The 18,721-nt window shown below is 44.9% G+C and overlaps 1 protein-coding gene across 2 annotated transcripts in view; it reads left to right on the forward strand.

Annotated features, from left to right (window-relative positions):
* Positions 1-18,106, forward strand: part of LOC120917508 (transmembrane protein 272-like) — a 56,304-nt gene extending 38,198 nt beyond the window's left edge. For both annotated transcript variants that reach the window (XM_040328846.1, XM_040328847.1), the window contains 2 exons: positions 12,079-12,233; positions 17,645-18,106. In XM_040328846.1, coding sequence (XP_040184780.1) covers positions 12,079-12,233; positions 17,645-17,701 — 212 coding nt within the window. In that variant the 3' untranslated portion in view covers positions 17,702-18,106. The remainder of the gene's footprint in view (positions 1-12,078; positions 12,234-17,644) is intronic.
* Positions 18,107-18,721: the final 615 nt, after the last annotated feature.

Here is an 18,721-nt window from a genome sequence, read left to right on the forward strand (position 1 = left end):
AGACGGGAGTAGGCGCCCTTCTGTCTCAGCGTCGGACACCAGAGGGCCCTCTGCTTCCCTGTGGGTTCTACTCCAGGAAGCTGTCTCCCGTGGAATGCAACTACCAGATTGGCGACAGAGAGTTGTTAGCTATCGTGCAGGCTCTCAAAGAATGGAGGCATCTTGTTATATCCTCTGTGTTGTGAGGGACACAAGACTCTGGGCTGGAACAATGGATGTTTATTCAGTACAGCCTGTACACTGCAACATGCATCTCAGGACAATACATATCTCTGCTTCTTACATGTGGTCTCTCTAAGATGGCTACTATATCCCTTGACCCTTGTCATCACTGCTGGGTGGAGCCAGCCTTAAAGTGCCAGTACATGTGAAACCCTTCAGGTATAACACCTTCCATCCATCCCTAAAAAAAACAAAAACAAAAACAAAAAAAAAAACACAACAAAACAATAACAGGCACAAAACATTAACTGATAGCTGTCCAATAACAGTCCTCCAAACACAGGAGAATTATGGGACTTCAAGCTTCCAGGAACCGTTGCAGGGTTAATATGTCATCGGATCACTTCCGTCGGCCCCGTCGAAAGTCTCGTAACCGCTCTTGCAACTGAAACCGGTCAGGAGGGCGACAGTGTCGTTGAGGCCGGGCATCCAGCGATTCTGGACCGGAGGAAACAGGGCTGGCCGGAATGGGTACCGGCGGGGCCAAGAAGGGATCCCCCAGCTCAGAGGGTAAACAGACCTCCGGACCAGAGCTAGAGGGCTCTGTTGGAGACGAGTTCAAAAGTTCAGAGTCCCCACAATCATCAGTCTCTGTGCATCCTGATTCGCTGGGAGCCGATCCTTGAGACACTGATGGTTCAGCCGGCATCAGGGATTCGGGCAGTTGAGAATGAGGACGCAGTTGGTCCGCATGACGTCTGCAAATGGAACCATCTTCCAGGCGTACCTTGTACATCTTGGGTCCCAAGGTCTCTGCAATGACAGCAGGAAGCCAATGGGTGTTGGAAGCCCCATAAGATCGGGCCCATACCTTTTGTTGGGCTGTGAATCGGGGGAGCTCATTGTGTTGGACCATCTTGTCTTGGGACTGTAGTACATGTTCCTGGACTGTTTGAGGGCGGAGCATATCCAAAACAGTCCATGGCTGCCGCCCCAGAAGGAGTTCTGCTGGAGTTTTCCCAGTGGTTGCATGTGGTGTGTTTCTGTAAGCAGAAAGGAAGGAGTCCAGCTGCTGGGGTGACAGGGACTGTTGTTTACTTGCAGCCACTGTAGCTTTGAAATAGCGTTTAAAAGTCTGCACAAACCGCTCTGCTTGACCATTTGTAGCCGGGTGGTAAGGTGCGGTCAACTTGTGCTTGATGTTGTGGGCAGCTAGGAAACGCTGAAACTCCTGACTGGTGAATTGTGCACCGTTGTCTGTGACAATTTCTCTGGGGTATCCAAACGTAGCAGCGAGATGTAACAGTATGGAAACCGTTGCCTTAGTCGTTGGCTGAGTAACAGGAATGACCTCAGGCCACTTTGAATGGGCGTCCACTATGATCAAGAAGGTGTGTCCTCTGATCGGGCCAGCAAAGTCCAAGTGTAGGCGAAACCAAGGAACCGTGGGCCAAGTCCAGGGCTGGACGCACCCTCGAGGAGGGTCTCTTGCCGTTTGTGCACATCCAGCACAAGCATTCACATATGTTGTGATATCTGAGTCTAGGTTTGGCCACCACACATAGCCTCTGGCCTTTTGTTTCATACGTGTGCTCCCGGGATGACCAGTATGTAGCAAGTCCAGAATGTGTCTCCGGAGGGTCTGTGGAATGATCACTCGGTCTCCCCATAAAACACAGTTGCCAGCCACAGTTAATTCCATACGCCTACGGAAATAAGGTTCATACTCCTGTGTGACAGTTGCAGGCCAACCGGAACGTACCCAGGAGAGTATGGTTTTCAGAAAGGTATCCTTGTTTGTATGGGCTGCTATCTCCCCAGAAGACAAGAAGGACAGGCTGGTGTAACGACAACTCTTGACCGGTGGAGAAGAGTCCATGGACCTCCCTGTCAGTCGGGACATAGCGTCCGCATTAGCATTGGCATCATGACCACGATACTGAATTTTGTAGCTGTATGCCCCCAAGAATAGGGCATAGCGTTGGAGGCGGGCCGCAGTAGTCTGGGAGATGCCTTTGTCAGGGCTAAAGATCTGAAGGAGTGGTTTATGGTCCGTCAGTATGGTGAATTCCCTACCATACAGGTAAAGATGAAACTTCTTAATTGCCCATATCAGCGCAAGAGCCTCTTTGTCAATGTGTGAGTAATTGCTTTCTGCTTTTGTCAAAGACCTGGAGGCAAATGCCACTGGTTTTTCTGACCCATCTGGTAAGATGTGAGATAGTACCGCCCCCAGACCATAGGGTGAGGCATCACAAGCCAAGGTGAGAGGCTTCTGGAGGTCATAGTGCACGAGCATGCGTGACGCCAACAGCTTCCGCTTAGAAACTTCAAAAGCACGTTGGCATGCAGCCGACCAGTCCCATCTGGAGTGTTTCTCCAAAAGCTTGTTCAACGGAAACAAGGTGTGTGCCAGATCTGGCAGAAATTTGTGGTAATAGTTCAGCAAGCCAAGGTATGATCGCAGCTGCTGGACGTTGGTTGGGGCTGGAGCTTTGACTAAAGCATCAACCTTGGCTTCCGTGGTGTGTATACCTTCTGCATCCACAAGGTGGCCACAAAACTCCAATTTAGGCACCATGAATTGGCATTTTGCTAAGTTCACTTTCAGACCCTGTTCTTGGAGTCTCGCCAACACAAGCTCCACATTCTGCTTGTGTTCCTGGTCGGTCCGTCCTGTAATGAGCATGTCATCTAGCAGGCACTGAGTGAAAGGAATGTCCGCCAAAATCTCGTCCATTTTTCGTTGCCAAATGGCTGGGGCAGAGGCTACCCCAAACACCATCCGATTATATTGATACAGTCCCTTGTGGGTGTTGATGGTCAGAAACTTGCGGGAAGAAGGATGGACCTCAAATTGTAAATATGCTTGTTTGAGATCAAGCTTGGTGAACTTTTGACCTCCTGCAAGAGAGGCAAAAATGTCATCTACTCTGGGTAGTTGAGAGTTCAGTGCCATGCGGAAATCGCCACAAATGCGCAAGTCCCCATTCGATTTCTTTACCGGTACAACTGGTGATGCCCACTCACTGTGCTCTACCTTTGAGATGACACCTTGTTCCTCCAGCCGACTTAGTTCTGCTTCCACACCTGCTCGGAGTGCGAAAGGTACTGTCCGAGCTTTGAAGAACTTAGGCTGAGCGTTGGGTTTCAGCTTGAGTCTCACACAGTCATGCTTTATTTTTCCCAACTGGTCATCAAAAATCTTTGGGAACCGCTGCTTCAGGGACACCACCCATCCCTCATTATCTCCTAATGGAATTGTAACGGTGTTACAGGGACTTATGGCGATGTCTGGCATACCAAAGTGAGCAATCCAGTCTCTCCCAAAGAGAGGGGGTCCCCCATTTTCTAGGATATATAATGGCAGTCTCTTTGTCTGACCCTTGTACAATACCTTTACTTTTGCGTAACCCAGTGGGTGGAGTATCTGCTTTGAGTATGTCTGCAGTTTGATTGGTGTTGGGCGGACAGTTTTTCGGGTCTGAAGTTGTCTCCATTGTTTCTGGGTGATAACTGAAACTGCTGCTCCTGTGTCTACATCCATCCTGAGTTTCTTTCCCTCAACGGTTACATCTACAGTCATTGCGGAGGGTGCTGAATGCATATGATGTATGTCTAACCTGTGGAGCACGTGCTCATCCTCTGACTCAGATGATGATGTATATCTTCCCACCATATATGTCTTAGTCTTGGGGTTCAGAGGTTGTTTATCTCGCACCTTCTTGCTACGGCAAACTCGTTTCAGATGGCCGGTCCTACCGCAATTATGACAGGTCTGATCCTTAAACCGGCAGACTTTGTGGTCATGGTCTGTATTGCCACAACGGTAGCAAGCTGACTCCCGGCTTGGTGGGGGTCTGTAGTTCCAGTTTGCGACAGTTGGCTTGACTACTGTTCTGAAAACTTCCTGCTTCACCTCTTCCCTTCTGCTCTGGGGGTTCAATTCCTCTGTATCTTTCACAGCCATTTCCATCACTGAAGCTATCTCAATTGCCTTTGTAAGGGTAAGGTCTTTCTCTGTTAACAGTCTCTTTTGTGTTGACTCACAATTCAGTCCCATAACAAACTTATATCTCAGTGCAGTAGGTAGGTAGTCCCCAAAAGAGCAGGTAGAGGCTAGTCTGCGAAGGGCGAGCACATAAACTTTAATCTCTTCACCTGTCTGTTGCTGCCTCTGATAGAAGCAAAATCTTTCTGCAATCTCTAATGGTTTAGGCTGGAAGTGATCCTCTAGCAGTGTCAGCAGCTCTGCCAATGTCTTAGCTGCTGGTTTTACAGGGGAAAGCAGATCTCTAAGAGTGTCATATGTCTTGGCCCCAACCACTGTCAGAAACACTGCTACTTGCCTGTTGTCTGGGATGTCATTTGCACTGAAATACTGTTCCAGTCTCTCAACCCAGGAACTCCAGGATGTCTGTTCTCCCTCAAACTCACTTAATGTCCCGATTAATGACATTTTCCTGCTGGGATCTGTGATTGCTTTTATCCAGGTGACAATCCACAATGTCTTTGTCTCTCTCTCAGACTGATAGACACTTTGTAAATCCCATCCTCGTCGCCACTGTTATATCCTCTGTGTTGTGAGGGACACAAGACTCTGGGCTGGAACAATGGATGTTTATTCAGTACAGCCTGTACACTGCAACATGCATCTCAGGACAATACATATCTCTGCTTCTTACATGTGGTCTCTCTAAGATGGCTACTATATCCCTTGACCCTTGTCATCACTGCTGGGTGGAGCCAGCCTTAAAGTGCCAGTACATGTGAAACCCTTCAGGTATAACACATCTGCTCGAGGGTTCTGTGGTTCCGGTTCTCATCCTGACGGACCACAAGAATCTGACGTACCTTTCGGAGGCCAAGAGATTGACACCCCGTCAGGCCAGATGGGCTCTGTTCCTGTCACGCTTTAATTACGTGGTCTCCTACTTACCCGTTCCAAGAACATCAGGGCGGATGCCTTATCACGTCAATACTCCGAACCGTCCAAGGAGGATTCGATACCGACTTCGGTCATACCTCCTAATCAGATCCTGGCCGCCATCCGCACCAGCTTGACATCTCCTCTTGGAGAGCATATTCTGGCGGCTCAATCCGGTGCTCCCTCCGGGAGACCCAATGGTAGGTGCTTCGTGCCTGAGGAGTTGCGCACCCGGTTGTTGCGAACCTACCATAACTCCAAGACCGCGGGGCATCCTGGAAAGAATCAGCTGCCCTGGGCTGTCTCACGTTTGTTCTGGTGGCCTTCTCTACGGTCTGACATTGCCGCGTATGTAGCGGCATGCTCTGTTTGTGCCCAGAATAAATCCCCCGCTGCACCTTTCGTTGGGACTTCTACAGCCCATTAACAATGGGGAGCGCCCATTGTCACACCTAGGGATGGACTTCATTGTGGACCTTCCTGTGTCCCGAGGCCATACGGTCATTCTCATGATTGTGGATCGGTTCTCCAAAATGTGCCACTGTGTTCCATTCAAGAAGTTACCCACTGCACAGGAATTGGCCAGGGTTTTCGCCAGGGAGGTCTTCCGGTTGCACGGTTTGCCTAAGGAGATAGTTTCGGATCGAGGGAGTCAGTTTGTGTCCAGGTTCTGGCGTGCCTTTTGCTCTCAGTTGGGTATTCGACTCTCCTTCTCCTCGGCTTACCACCCTCAGTCCAATGGGGCCGCAGAGCGATCCAATTAAGCCCTGGAGCAATTTCTTTGTTGCTATGTCTCCAATCATCAGGACAATTGGGTTGACCTTCTGCCATGGGCTGAGTTTGCCAGGAACACAGCGGTTAACTCTTCCTCTAGGATGTCTCCCTTCATGGCCAATTATGGATTCCAACCTGCCGTATTACCGGAGTCATTCTCCCCCAAGATGTTCCGGCTGTGGAGAACCACCTTTCTGCCCTACGTGCTTCATGGGTACAGATCCAGAGGTCCCTCAGGGTCTCTGCGCAGCGCCAGAAACTCCAGGCTGATCGCATACGGTTGCCTGCTCCTTCCTACCAGGTCGGAGATCGTGTATGGTTGTCCACTCACAATCTCAAACTCCGAGTGTCTACTCCCAAGCTGGCTCCTCGCTTTGTTGGTCCCTTCCGTGTGCTCCGCAGGGTGAACCCAGTAGTGTTGAGCGGAATACGCCATATTCGATTTCGCGATATATCACGAATATATAGCCGAATATTCGAGAAATATTCGCAAAAATCGAATATTCGTGATATTTTATCCAAATGAAATTTTTGCGAATGCGAAAATAATTGCAAAATTTCGACAAGTGCGGTAGGAGAACTCTGATTGGCTCATGCTGAAATCGAATATTCGTGATATATTATCGAAATTTCGCAAATACGAAATTGATTGCGGAATTTCGACAACTGTGGTAGGAGAACTCTGATTGGCTCTGATGCAAAAGAAGGGCGGAGAAAATAATCGCGCAATATTCCTATTGCCGAATATTCGCATTGCGAATATTCGGCAATATAAAATGATCGCTTCAGCTACTCGGCCCAGTGTCTCTAATCATACCAGCAATGCTTTTAGACGTCGATGGAGATCACTAGGATGTGATCTGTTTTAAAAATAAAATTGAAAAAATGCGAATATTCGGAATAGCGAATATTGGCCGCGAAATTCGATATATTCGCGAATACTCGAATATGCCATATTCGAGCCGAATATTCGCAATACGAATATTCGTGAGCAACACTATTGCCTATGCCCTCGCGCTTCCACCTGGAATGCGGGTTTCCAATGTGTTTCACGTTTCCCTGTTGAAACCACTAATATGCAATCGCTTCACCTCCTCGGTTCCTCGGCCTCGTCCTGTCCAGGTGGGCGATCATGAAGAATATGAGGTGAGCGATATCCTGGACTCACGATTGGTCCGTGGCCGGTTGCAGTTCTTGGTCCACTGGCGTGGGTATGGTCCAGAGGAGCGTTCCTGGGTTCCTTCCGCAGATGTCCATGCTCCTGTCCTCCTCCGAGCCTTCCAGGCGCGCTTTCCCCAGAAGCCGTATTTCGCGCCGCGGAGGAGGGGCCCTTGAGGGGGAGGTACTGTCATGGTCTTACCTTTCTGCAAGCTTCTCATCACTGACATGTGCTGGCAGCCATCTTGCTTCATAGGGTTCTTGTAACCTGCCCCACACTGCGGCTCCTCCTTCCCACTGGGAGGAGCTGGCTTCCCAGCATATATATATGACAGGAGCTGCAGCAGTTCCTCGCTTGGGCCTTTTGTCTGTTACTTCTTCTGTGATCGTGCTGCCTGCTCCTGGTCACCGACCCAGCTACGGACGTCCCTTCTGGTTCCTGATTCCCGGCTTCGTTTCACCCTGTCTCTGGCTACAGACTCTGGCTTGGCTGACTCCCATCCCTGGCTATCGACCCTGGCACCGTTGGACGACTCTTCTGGCTGTTTCGATCATCAATGTGGACTTTGACCTTGCTGTTTGGTTTCCAATAAAGTCTTCATATTCATTTATCTGTTTTGTACGTCTGATTCATGCTTCCATGACAAAGAGGCGTAGTATCTGGGGTATACCATTGGAAGAGGTCTAATCAAGCCCCAGATAAACAAAGTTGAGGCTATTCAGGATTGGCCACGTCCCGCCAATAAGAAACAGGTTCCTTTTTTTGGGGATCGCAGGTTATTATCGCAGTTTTATCCCCCATTTTGCCTCACAGGCTGCTCCCCTGACCAATTTGACCAAAAGGAAGGAGTCTGTCATGACCAAATGGACTCCCGAAGCAGAAACAGCTTTTCAGGCTTTAAAACAGGCCTTATGTAGTCAGCCAGTTTTAAATTCGCCTGATTTTTCACGGGACTTTGTGGTTCAGACAGATGCGCCAAATGTGGGGTTAGGAGCTGTACTGTCCCAGGTTATTCAGGTTATTTAGGGGAGAGGAACACCCTGTTACCTCAGCCGAAAGTTGAAGGCCCATGAGGAGAATTATGCCACCATTGAGAGAGTGTTTGGCAGTGAAATGGGCTTTGGATTCTCTCCAGTACTACCTCGTGGGTAGACAGTTTGAACTGGTGACAGATCATGCCCCATTGAAGTGGATGGCACAAAACAAGGAGACCAATAGGAGAATAAATAGGTGGTTCCTGGCCCTTCAGGAATTTAGTTTTGTGGTAACACATCGCCCGGTATTAAAATGGGGAATGCAGATGGTTTGTCCCGAGTACATGCGTGCCTGGCAACCTGTGTCCCCACCCTAGGGTTGAAACAAGAGGGGGGGGTTATGTGACAGGAAATCAGGTAAATCTGGGGGTGTTGTCACAGACGGGAGATACATTTCTGCCTTCTTTAGAAAATTCACCAATTACTATCGGGTATCGGCTGCAGACGTAGCCAGAAAGGTTTAAGGACGTTGGTTAGCTTCAGCTGTTCAGAATGAGGAAATTAACGCCTCTATAAATTGTCCAGAGGATTACTACTCAATGCTGCATCCTGAGGCTTTTTGAGTTAAGGAGAGCAGTGAGCTGAGGAAGACTTCTGAAGGTGAAGTGGATATCTTTGCTGTGTGATAAGAAAATCAAATAGACTATTGTTTTCTGCTGGAAGACCAGCAGTAGGCTGTGCCAGACTACATAGGTAGGTTCCTGTGTTGTGAAGGTAGACGGCCCAAGTGGCCAGGGTTTATTTTAGGTTTTATTTTGTTTATGCTGTTTTGATGCTTGCACTTGTTTCCAGCAATATGGAAGAATAAACCATAACCCTTGTTTTTCAACCACCCACGGCTGCCTCTCTGTATAATTCAGTGTGTAGTGAACCCACTCAGGAGGTCACACACCCCACTACCGAGCTAACCCCTTACAATATATACAGTTGCAAGAAAAAGTATGTGAACCCTTTTGGATTGATATGGATTTCTGCACAAATTGGTCATAAAATGTGATCTGATCTTCATCTAAGTCACAACAATAGACAATCACAGTCTGCTTAAACTAATAACACACAAAGAATTAAATGTTACCATGTTTTTATTGAAAACACCATGTAAACATTCACAGTGCAGGTGGAAAAAGTATGTGAACCCTTGGATTTAATAACTGGTCGAACCTCCTTTGGCAGCAATAACTTCAACCAAACGTTTCCTGCAGTTGCAGATCAGACGTGCACAACGGTCAGGAGTAATTCTTGACCATTCCTCTTTACAGAACTGTTTCAGGTCAGCAATATTCTTGGGATGTCTGGTGTGAATCGTTTTCTTGAGGTCATGCAACAGCATCCCAATCGGGTTGAGGTCAGGACTCTGACTGGGCCACTCCAGAAGGCATATTTTCTTCTGTTTAAGCCATTCTGTTGTTGGTTTACTTTATGCTTTGGGTTGTTGTCCTGTTTCAAAACCCATCTTCTGTTGAGCTTCAGCTGGTGGACAGATGGCCTTAAGTTCTCCTGCAAAATGTCTTGATAAACATGGTAATTTATTTTTCCTTCGATGATAGCAATTCGTCTAGGCCCTGATGCAGCAAAGCATCCCCCAAACCATGATGCCCCCACCACCATACTTCACAGTTGGGATGATGTTTTGATGTTGGTGTGCTGTGCCTCTTCTTCTCCACACATTGTGTTGTGTGTTTCTTCCAAACAACTCAACTTTGGTTTCATCTGTCCACAGAATATTTTGTCAGTACTGCTGTGGAACATCCAGGTGCTCTTGTGCAAACTGTAAACGTGCAGCAATATTTTTTTTGGACAGCAGTGGCTTCCTCTGTGGTATCCTCCCATGAAATCCATTCTTGCTTAGTGTTTTACGTATGGTAGATTTGCTAACAGGGATGTTAGCATATGCCAGAGACTTTTGTATGTCTTTAGCTGACACTCTAGGATTCTTCTTCACCTTATTGAGCAGTCTGCGCTGTGCTTTTGTAGTCATCTTTACAGGATGGCCACTCCTAGGGAGAGTAGCAGCAGTGCTGAACTTTCTCCATTTATAGACAATTTGTCTTACCATGGACTGATGAACAGCAAGGCTTTTGGAGACACTTTTTTTTAAACCTTTCCAGCTTTATGCAAGTCAACAATTCTTAACCTCTTCCATACCGGGCAGTTATACACACTTCCATACCAGGCCTATTCTGGCACTTCTCTCCTACATGTACAAATCATAATTTTTTTGCTAGAAAATTACGCAGAACCCCCAAACATTATATATGTTTTTTTAGCAGACACCCTAGGGAATAAAACGACGTTCATTGAAACCTTTTATCTTGCACGGTATTTGCGCAATAATTTTTCAAACGCCTTTTTTTGGGAAAAAAATTGTTTCATGAATTAAAAAATTTTAAAAACAGTAAAGTTAGCCCAATTTTTTTGTAAAATATGAAATATGATGTTACACCGAGTAAATAGATACCTAACATGTCACGCTTTAAAATTGCGCACACTCATGGAATGGCGCCAAACTTCGGTACTTAAAAATCTCCATAGGCAACGATTTGAAATTTTTTACAGGTTACCAGTTTAGATTTACAGAGGAGATCTAGTGCTAGAATTGTTGCTGGCACTCTAACGCACGCGGCGATACCTCACATATGTGGTTTAAACGGCGTTTACATATGTCGGCGGGACTTGCGTGTGCGTTCGCTTCTGCGCGCAAGCTACCGGGGACAGGGGCGTTAAAAAAATTAATTTTTATTTCTTTTTTTTTTATATATATTTATTTCTTTTTTTACACTTTTTTTTTTAATTTTTTTTTTTTTTTTATCACTTTTATTCCTATTACAAGGAATGTAAACATCCCTTGTAATAGGAATGTGTGTGACAGGTACTCTTTATGGAGAGATGCGGGGTCAATAAGACCCTGCATCTCTCCCCCAGGCTGGAAACCATGAGATCGGTGAAAAAAAATTCACCGATCTCATGCTTGTGGTTGCTTAGCAGCCGCAATCGCGGCTTTGTTTACTTACGGGGACCCGGGCGTGACGTCATCACATCGCGCCCGGGTCCTCCGACGGTCATAGAGATGACTGGTGACCATCTGGTCACCAGTCATCTCTATGCTTCCTGCGAGCGCCGGACGATTCGTTCTCCGGGCCCCCGATGGCACGGGAGAGCCCGGAGAAGCACCGGATGGCGGCGGGAGGGGGGGGATGTCCCCTCCCGCCGCCTGTAAGAACGATCTAGCGGCGGAACCGCCGCTATGATCGTTCTTACGTTGTGCAGAATCGCCGGCAGTTTAGAAGGATATCTGAATGATGCCTCTAGCTGCAGGCATCATTCAGATAACCACCCGGAAAGCCCAGGACGTCACATGACGTCCACTCTGAACGGCAGAAGTTCTTTGTGGACGTCATTTTACTATGGGCCGGTAGGGAAGTGGTTAATCTTAGGACTTCTGAGAGCTCTTTTGTGCAAGGCATCATTCACATCAGGCAATGCTTCTTGTGAAAAGCAAACCCAGAACTGGTGTGTGTTTTTTACAGGGCAGGGTAGCTGTAACCAACACCTCCAATCTCATCTCATTGATTGGACTCCAGTTGGCTAACACCTCACTCCAATTAGCTCTTGGAGATGTCATTAGTCTAGGGGTTCACATATTTTTCCACCTGCACTGTGAATGTTTACATGGCGTGTTCAATAAAAACATGGTAACCTTTAATTTTTTGTGTGTTATTAGTTTAAGCAGACTGTGATTGTCTATTGTTGTGACTTAGATGAAGATAAGATCACATTTTATGACCAATTTGTGCAGAAATCCATATCATTCTTGCAACTGTATATATAGATCTATCTATCTATCTATCTATCTATCTATCTATCTATCTATCTATCTATCTATCTATCTATCTCTAAATATAGATATAGATTCTGAATGTTTGGTTGGCTGTGTTTTGTTCTAGAATCCCATTGTAGAACCAAATATTTCCATTTGTGAAAGCAAAATGTGTACAGATCTAATACTTTATTTTCCATTCTAGGAAGTGTCTGGGTGTTTTCAATCTACGACGTCAACCCTAGAGACTGTGATGATACTGTATATAAATTTGCATTTGGAATCTTAATAGTAGAATACATCCTTGCATGTATTACTATAGTCGTGGTCTGCCTTGGAACTTGCTGCATAGTTGCCACGGTAAGTACTTCATAAATGATTCACAGAAAAATGTATAGAAATACATTTGGGGAATTAGCATTTTTTAATTTCTGTTTGATTATATTGTCTTAAGTTGGACCTAAACTCTCTCAATCTCAATGTCCTCGGTTTGCAGTGGTTATACTGGGATGATGCCTGCAGCTGCAGGTATCACTTCGGTATCAGTATTTTCAACTGGCAATTCCCTGTGAGGCAGAAGTGATTTGAGTGGCTGTTCACTTTTGTGGGTGGGGGAAGAAGATTCGGACACTCCCTCCGCCGCCACCTTCCCTAGGCTCTCTCATTCAATTTTGGAGTCCAGGAGCACTGCGGCCATCGACAACAGCTGCACAGCACAGAGAGAGAGAGAGAGAGAGGAACTGGCATTGTTCCTCCCTGTCTTTGACCCCATAAACCGGGAGGGACAATGATGTCGTAACTTCTGGTTATGCCTCTCGGTTTATCTGCCCATTAGCTGCCAGGAAAGCAGCCGATCAGACTGATCTGTGCAAGATTGGCTGCATTGGAGGCCAGATAAGAAATTTGGGGCTAATGTGAAAATGCAAATGCATAAAAGAAATAGAGGGAGTTCCCCAGGGATAGTATGGGCAAGGGACCGTAACAGGATGGACAGAGAAATGGTACAGGGAGTATGTAAAAATATATACACTTTATTCCATGTAGAAAAATATGCACATAAACATCTAAAAGCACAAACAAAGCAAAGATATAAATATACAGCTACTAAAAGGTGCAACACACAATATATTTCTAGACATCAAGTCGAATATGGATTGTGGTCACAGCAGAACCCGCTGCCCATACTATCCCTAGGGCACTCCCTCTATCTCTTTCAAGTATTTTTGGGATGTGGCAAGGGCTTTCAGGATTAGCCTCTAGATAGTTTCTCTTCTTCCAATTGTTTTCATAAATGCAAATGCATAGGTAAATCTCACACGCATATCTTAACAGTGTCTCCTATGGAGAATTTTAGGTATCGTGGTTTGCCACCATTCCACTGGCAAATGCAATTTTAAAACGTGACATGTTAGGTATCTGTTTACGCTATGTAACATCATTTTTTACATTTTACCAAAATATTGGGTATTATATGATATTATTATTATATTGTATTTGTGTGCAACAAAATTCATTTTCTCCAAACAAATTGCATTTGAAAAATGGCTGAGCACATACTGTGTGGTGTAAAAAATCGCAAAACCCATTACTAAAATATTGTAAGGGGTTAGCTTGGTAGCGGGGGTGTGTGGCCTCCTGAGTGGGATCACTACACACTGAATTATACAGAGAGGCAGCCGTGGTGGCTGAAAAAACAAGGGTTATGGTTTATTCTTCCATATTGCTGGAAACAAGTGCAAGCATCCAAACAGCATAAACAAAACAAAACAAAAAACATAAAATAAACCCTGGCCACTTGGGCCGTCTACCTTCACAACACAGGAACCTACCTATGGAGTCTTGCACAGCCTACTGCTGGGCAGACACTGCTGGTCTTCCAGCAGAAAACAATAGTCTTTTTGATTTTTCTTATCACACAGCAATCTCCCGTCTGTGACAACACCCCCAGATTTACCTGACTTCCTGTCACAATATATAGGCCCGAATTCACAAAGCACTTGCGTCGACGTATCTCCAGATACGCCGCATAAGTGCAAATATGCGCCATCGTATCTGTGCGCCATACCCACAAACTAAGATACGCCTAAAAACAGGCTTAATCCCGCTGATGTAACTTGTCTACGCCGGCGTAGGGTGGCCGCACATTTACGCTGGCTGCATGGTGGCTCTGCCATTGATCAGCCATTCAAATATGCAAATTAGGAAAATACGGCGATTCACGAACCTGCGCCCGCCCGACGCAGGCTACGAGAGGTGCGCGTAAGTTGTACGTCCGGCGTAAAGTTAAGCCCAGCAGCAGACATGTAAAGGTCTTCATCAGGGAACATAAGAGAAAAAGAAAAAAGAAAAAAAGAGGAAAAAAGGGTATTTATAATGTTTTTTTATATACATATAGACAAATGTTTTGCCTTTCATTTCTATTTTAAACTGAGGGTTTACATATATTTTAGGAATCTGTATGTGAACAGCAGCGACTGTTAGTAGTTACATGCAAATAGAGCCTCTGGCCGACCCTTGTTGTATTAAATTATATATATGCTACGCGTAATCAATTTCTCTTGAGCTAATAAGCGCACTTTTCAGCTCTTTTGTGTAATGCACTGCGAGTGCATTCGTGTTTCCCAAGTAAAACAGACACAGCAGCTGTTATCGTATTGCAAGCTCCTCAGACAGTCCTGCATGACAATAGGAGCTAAGTTGTACAGGGATAACAATTGAGGCTTGGTTGTTATTTAATTCAGCCAATCAAGCCCAGACATTCCTTCAAACAGTAGGTGTTACACAAAACTCAACCAATGAAGACAGGTGTATAATCGAAAAGGACAATGACTAGGGAGTGTCTGGTCATTTCTGTGCAGGGCAGTATGTACAATTTCCCGCTCTTTGTATCTGTATACTTTGCTCTACAGTTTAACAAAGGGACCCACATGTAGTGAGATTGGCGCCTCAGAAATCGTGAATGCTGTCCCAACCAAACGCACACACACACTCCCGCTACTACCATTGGTGCAAATCTTTATTCTGAATTATTTAGAGAACAATGCATGACCGGATTATACTACCATTACTATGGACGCAAGACTATCTGCAGGTACACGTCACGGTCCCTTCATGTGCTGATCAGACACATAGAGAGACATGAGCGCATCCCTCCGAAAGGGTGATAGCTATCAAACCGATAATGTCTTCGCAGGGCGAATATATACCTCCCAAATGAACGTCTGCACATAACGCAGGGGCTCTTGCTGGCAGACATATCTTTGCGGAGTGGACACCTCTCCATGTCCACCGGAAACTCTTCACTACCAATGGTCCTTCACCAGTGCCGGTTCGCTCTTGTGAGCGAGCCGCAAGTGGAACTAACACTGGTAAAAACACTGACAATACATATTGAATACATCTTAAAAAAATGTATACAACACCCTGGACACAGACAGTGTGCAGAGTCTGCCAACACATAGACTGGCTGCAACTAATCGACTGTTTGCATGTTGCTATAACACACAGGCCCGGATTTACTCCCTTTGCCGCCCCAAAACCGGGTCCTTCAATGCTGCCCCCCCGCCAAAAATAAACTGAAAGTCCCCCAACCCGTGCCCATCATTGCTGCCTTACCGTGCCCATCATTGTCGCCTCACCATCATTGCAGCCTTACCATGTCCTCATTGCAGCCTCACCATCACTGCTACCTTACTGTGCCCTCATTGCAGCCTCCCTCACCATCATTGCTGTCTTACTGTGCCCTCATTGCAGCCCCCCTCACCATCATTACAGCCCCCCTCACCATCATTGCAGCCTTACTGTGCCAAACAATGTAGCTTCACCAGTCAGTGTGTGCATTACACACATCGGGCATCTCCTGCTCCTGCTGTGTCACGGAGCTCACTGTGAAAAGTTTGGGCGTGCTGTGATAAAAGTCCCACCCTCCTCCTAGACCAGCTTGTGTGATAGACAAAACACTGCCTCTATCACACTAGCTGGTCTAGGAGGAGGGCGGGACTTTTGTTACAGCTCGCCCAAACTTTTCACAGTGAGTTCCGTGACACAGCAGTCTTCCGCTGTGTGTTACAACTGGCGCCGCCCCTGCCCCCACTGCCGCCTCGCTGGCCTTGTCAGTAATCTGGCCCTGATAACACAAACTGCAGATGACTATTCCCTCTTGTAACCCATGTGAATGTGGCCAAGACAATATGAGCACATCTCAGCTCAAATTAATCCAAGGGAAGGATCACAGGAAACAAAACTGGTGGATTCACACACAAATGTATGCTTCTTAAAATGCAGACAGGTGATGCTCAAGCATGAAGATTGGGTTTGGGTAACTTTTAGCAGCTGTCTTATCAGTAGCAAACTTTTTTCTTGCTGCACGGTTTTCCCTATGTAGCCATCCTACCATAAGCAGAGGTGACTAGTTCTGCTTGGTGGCAATCTTCCCAGTGTAATTTGTAGTATCACACTTGGATTTTCCTTAAAGTGATTGTTGTCTCCTTTTTTTCTTTAACTGGTTAAGACCCGGACCATTATGCAGGTTAAGGACCTTGACCCTTTTTGCGATTCGGCACTGCGTCGCTTTAACTGACAATTGCACGGTCATGCGACGTGGCTCCCAAACAAAATTGGCGTCTTTTTTTTCCCCACAAATAGAGCTTTCTTTTGGTGGCATTTGATCACCTCTGCGGTTTTTATTTTTTTGCGCTATAAACAAAAATAGAGCGACAATTTTGAAAAAAAAATGCAATATTTTTAACTTTTTGCTATAATAAATATCCCCAAAAAAGATATAAAAAACTTTTTTTTTCTCAGTTTAGGCCGATATGTATTCTTCTACCTATTTTTGGTAAAAAGAAAACGCAATAAGCGTTTATCGATTGGTTTGCGCAAAATTTATAGCATTTACAAAATAGGGGATAGTTTTATGGCATTTTTATTATAAATTGTAGGTGTAGTAGCAACTGCTCTACGGCTGCACTGTACACCACCAGATAGATTTAGCAGTGCATTATGGGGCGTTCCGAATTTGCCGCAAACGCCCCATAATGTTCAGTAAAAGGGCGAATGTTCGAGTTGAACTTTTGTTCAACCCGAACATCGAGCTCATCCCTAATCAGGATTGATCAATTTTCAGATATATACCATAGTTTGTGGACTATGACTTTCCTACAGACTAAATAATATATACTGATTTGGGTTAGTTTCACCAAAGAAATGTAGAAAAATAAAATTTGGCTTAAACTTCTGAAGATTTTTTTTATAACAGTAACTAAGAAAAACTTTTTTTTTTTGTTTTTCAAAATTTTTGCCCTTTTTTTGTTAGAATATAAAATAAAAAACCTGGTGGTGATTAAATCTCACCAAAAGAAAGCTCTATTTGTGTGAACTTTTTTTTAATAGAAATGTCATATGTGTATAGTGTTGCATGACCACGCAGTTGTCATTCAAAGTGCCACAGCGCTGAAACCCGAAAATTTTGCCTGGGCAGGAAGGGGGTAAAAGTGCCCGGTATTGAAGTGACTAAACCATTCCATCAAGGTAGTAACCATTTGCAACCTTGCAGCCTTATCTGTGCAAGGAGCTGAGTCTCCACCGCCGCATTAACACTGGGTAGCCTATAAAAAACTGTAGTGTACATTTTTGCTTTTACTGCTTATACATTTTTAAAACCCCAACCACCCTATTTCATTATTATTATTCATTATGAGTAAACCTATTTTTCCATGTTATGATGAAGAATACAAAATAATTACCAAAATGTGTTTTTTTTTTTATTTCAGTCATCAATTTCGGCTATGGGTCCTAATCCAGAAGATGAACATCTAGTCTCTGCATAAAACTAAGTTGACACACCTGAAATAAATGCATTTGGATAAATAATTACATTTGAAGAAAGCATGCATATGCAGTAGTATTCTTTTCCTGAGTTAAATAACACCCCAGTGTGTTTGTTCGGGTGGCCCCCGTTGAGAGAGATTTCAGTACAGGAATAGTAAAGACAGGAACACGGTGTATCTGAAATCATTCTGTGACTTTACTGATAATCTTAAAACAATTATATGCATTACAAAAAAGGGGAGGGAAAGAAATACATTAATTTGGGTAAGAAAAAAAGAATTATTATGTTGGCAATATGTGATTGGTTAATACAAATACTACGTGTTTTTGTAAAGATAAGTTATTATGACTTACTCGTTAAAAACAGACCTTCTATTCATTAAAAAGGCTTAGTAAGTAAAAAACAACAGCTGCATAATATAATTGAAAAAGGGAGGAAACGTTCCTAGTACAAGATAGATAAAAAATATAATACAGTTCTAGCAATTAATAAGGAATGTCTCACATGTAATAGACTATATAAAAACAACACCTGTGAAAACAAGGAAAGATACATTTCTAGTAATTAGTAAGGAATGTTCCACATGCATAATCTTTTGTTCAGAGATAAAAACTACAAGAGATTATGTGTGTAAGGCCTTTTTAGAATTCTACTAAAAATCAAGTGAAATAACACTGACTCTGAAACTCTTACCCCTTACAACCATATGTAACAGTTAAGGAAGGACCCTAGCTTCAAAACCTTAAACCCTTACAAAGACTAGCTTAGAATTACGTGAAGTGTAGAGGGGCGAGCCTGTGCCACGGTTTATTTTGGCCGTTTAGGCCATGTTTTGCAGAAGACAGGCACACTAATGAGCCAGGTGTGCACTGGGCTTATGTTAGAGTTGGGAGTAGAGGTTAGTGGCCCCATACTCCCTAGGGGGTCAGTTTGTGCAAGGAAGCTGTTAGGAGCATGGTACTCTGTACTGTCAGAGCTGAAGAAGGTTCAGCCTTTACTGCATAAGCACTAGGGACAA

The sequence above is a fragment of the Rana temporaria genome, chromosome 11 (assembly GCF_905171775.1).
Source record: "Rana temporaria chromosome 11, aRanTem1.1, whole genome shotgun sequence".
Classification (NCBI taxonomy): Eukaryota; Metazoa; Chordata; class Amphibia; order Anura; family Ranidae; genus Rana; species Rana temporaria.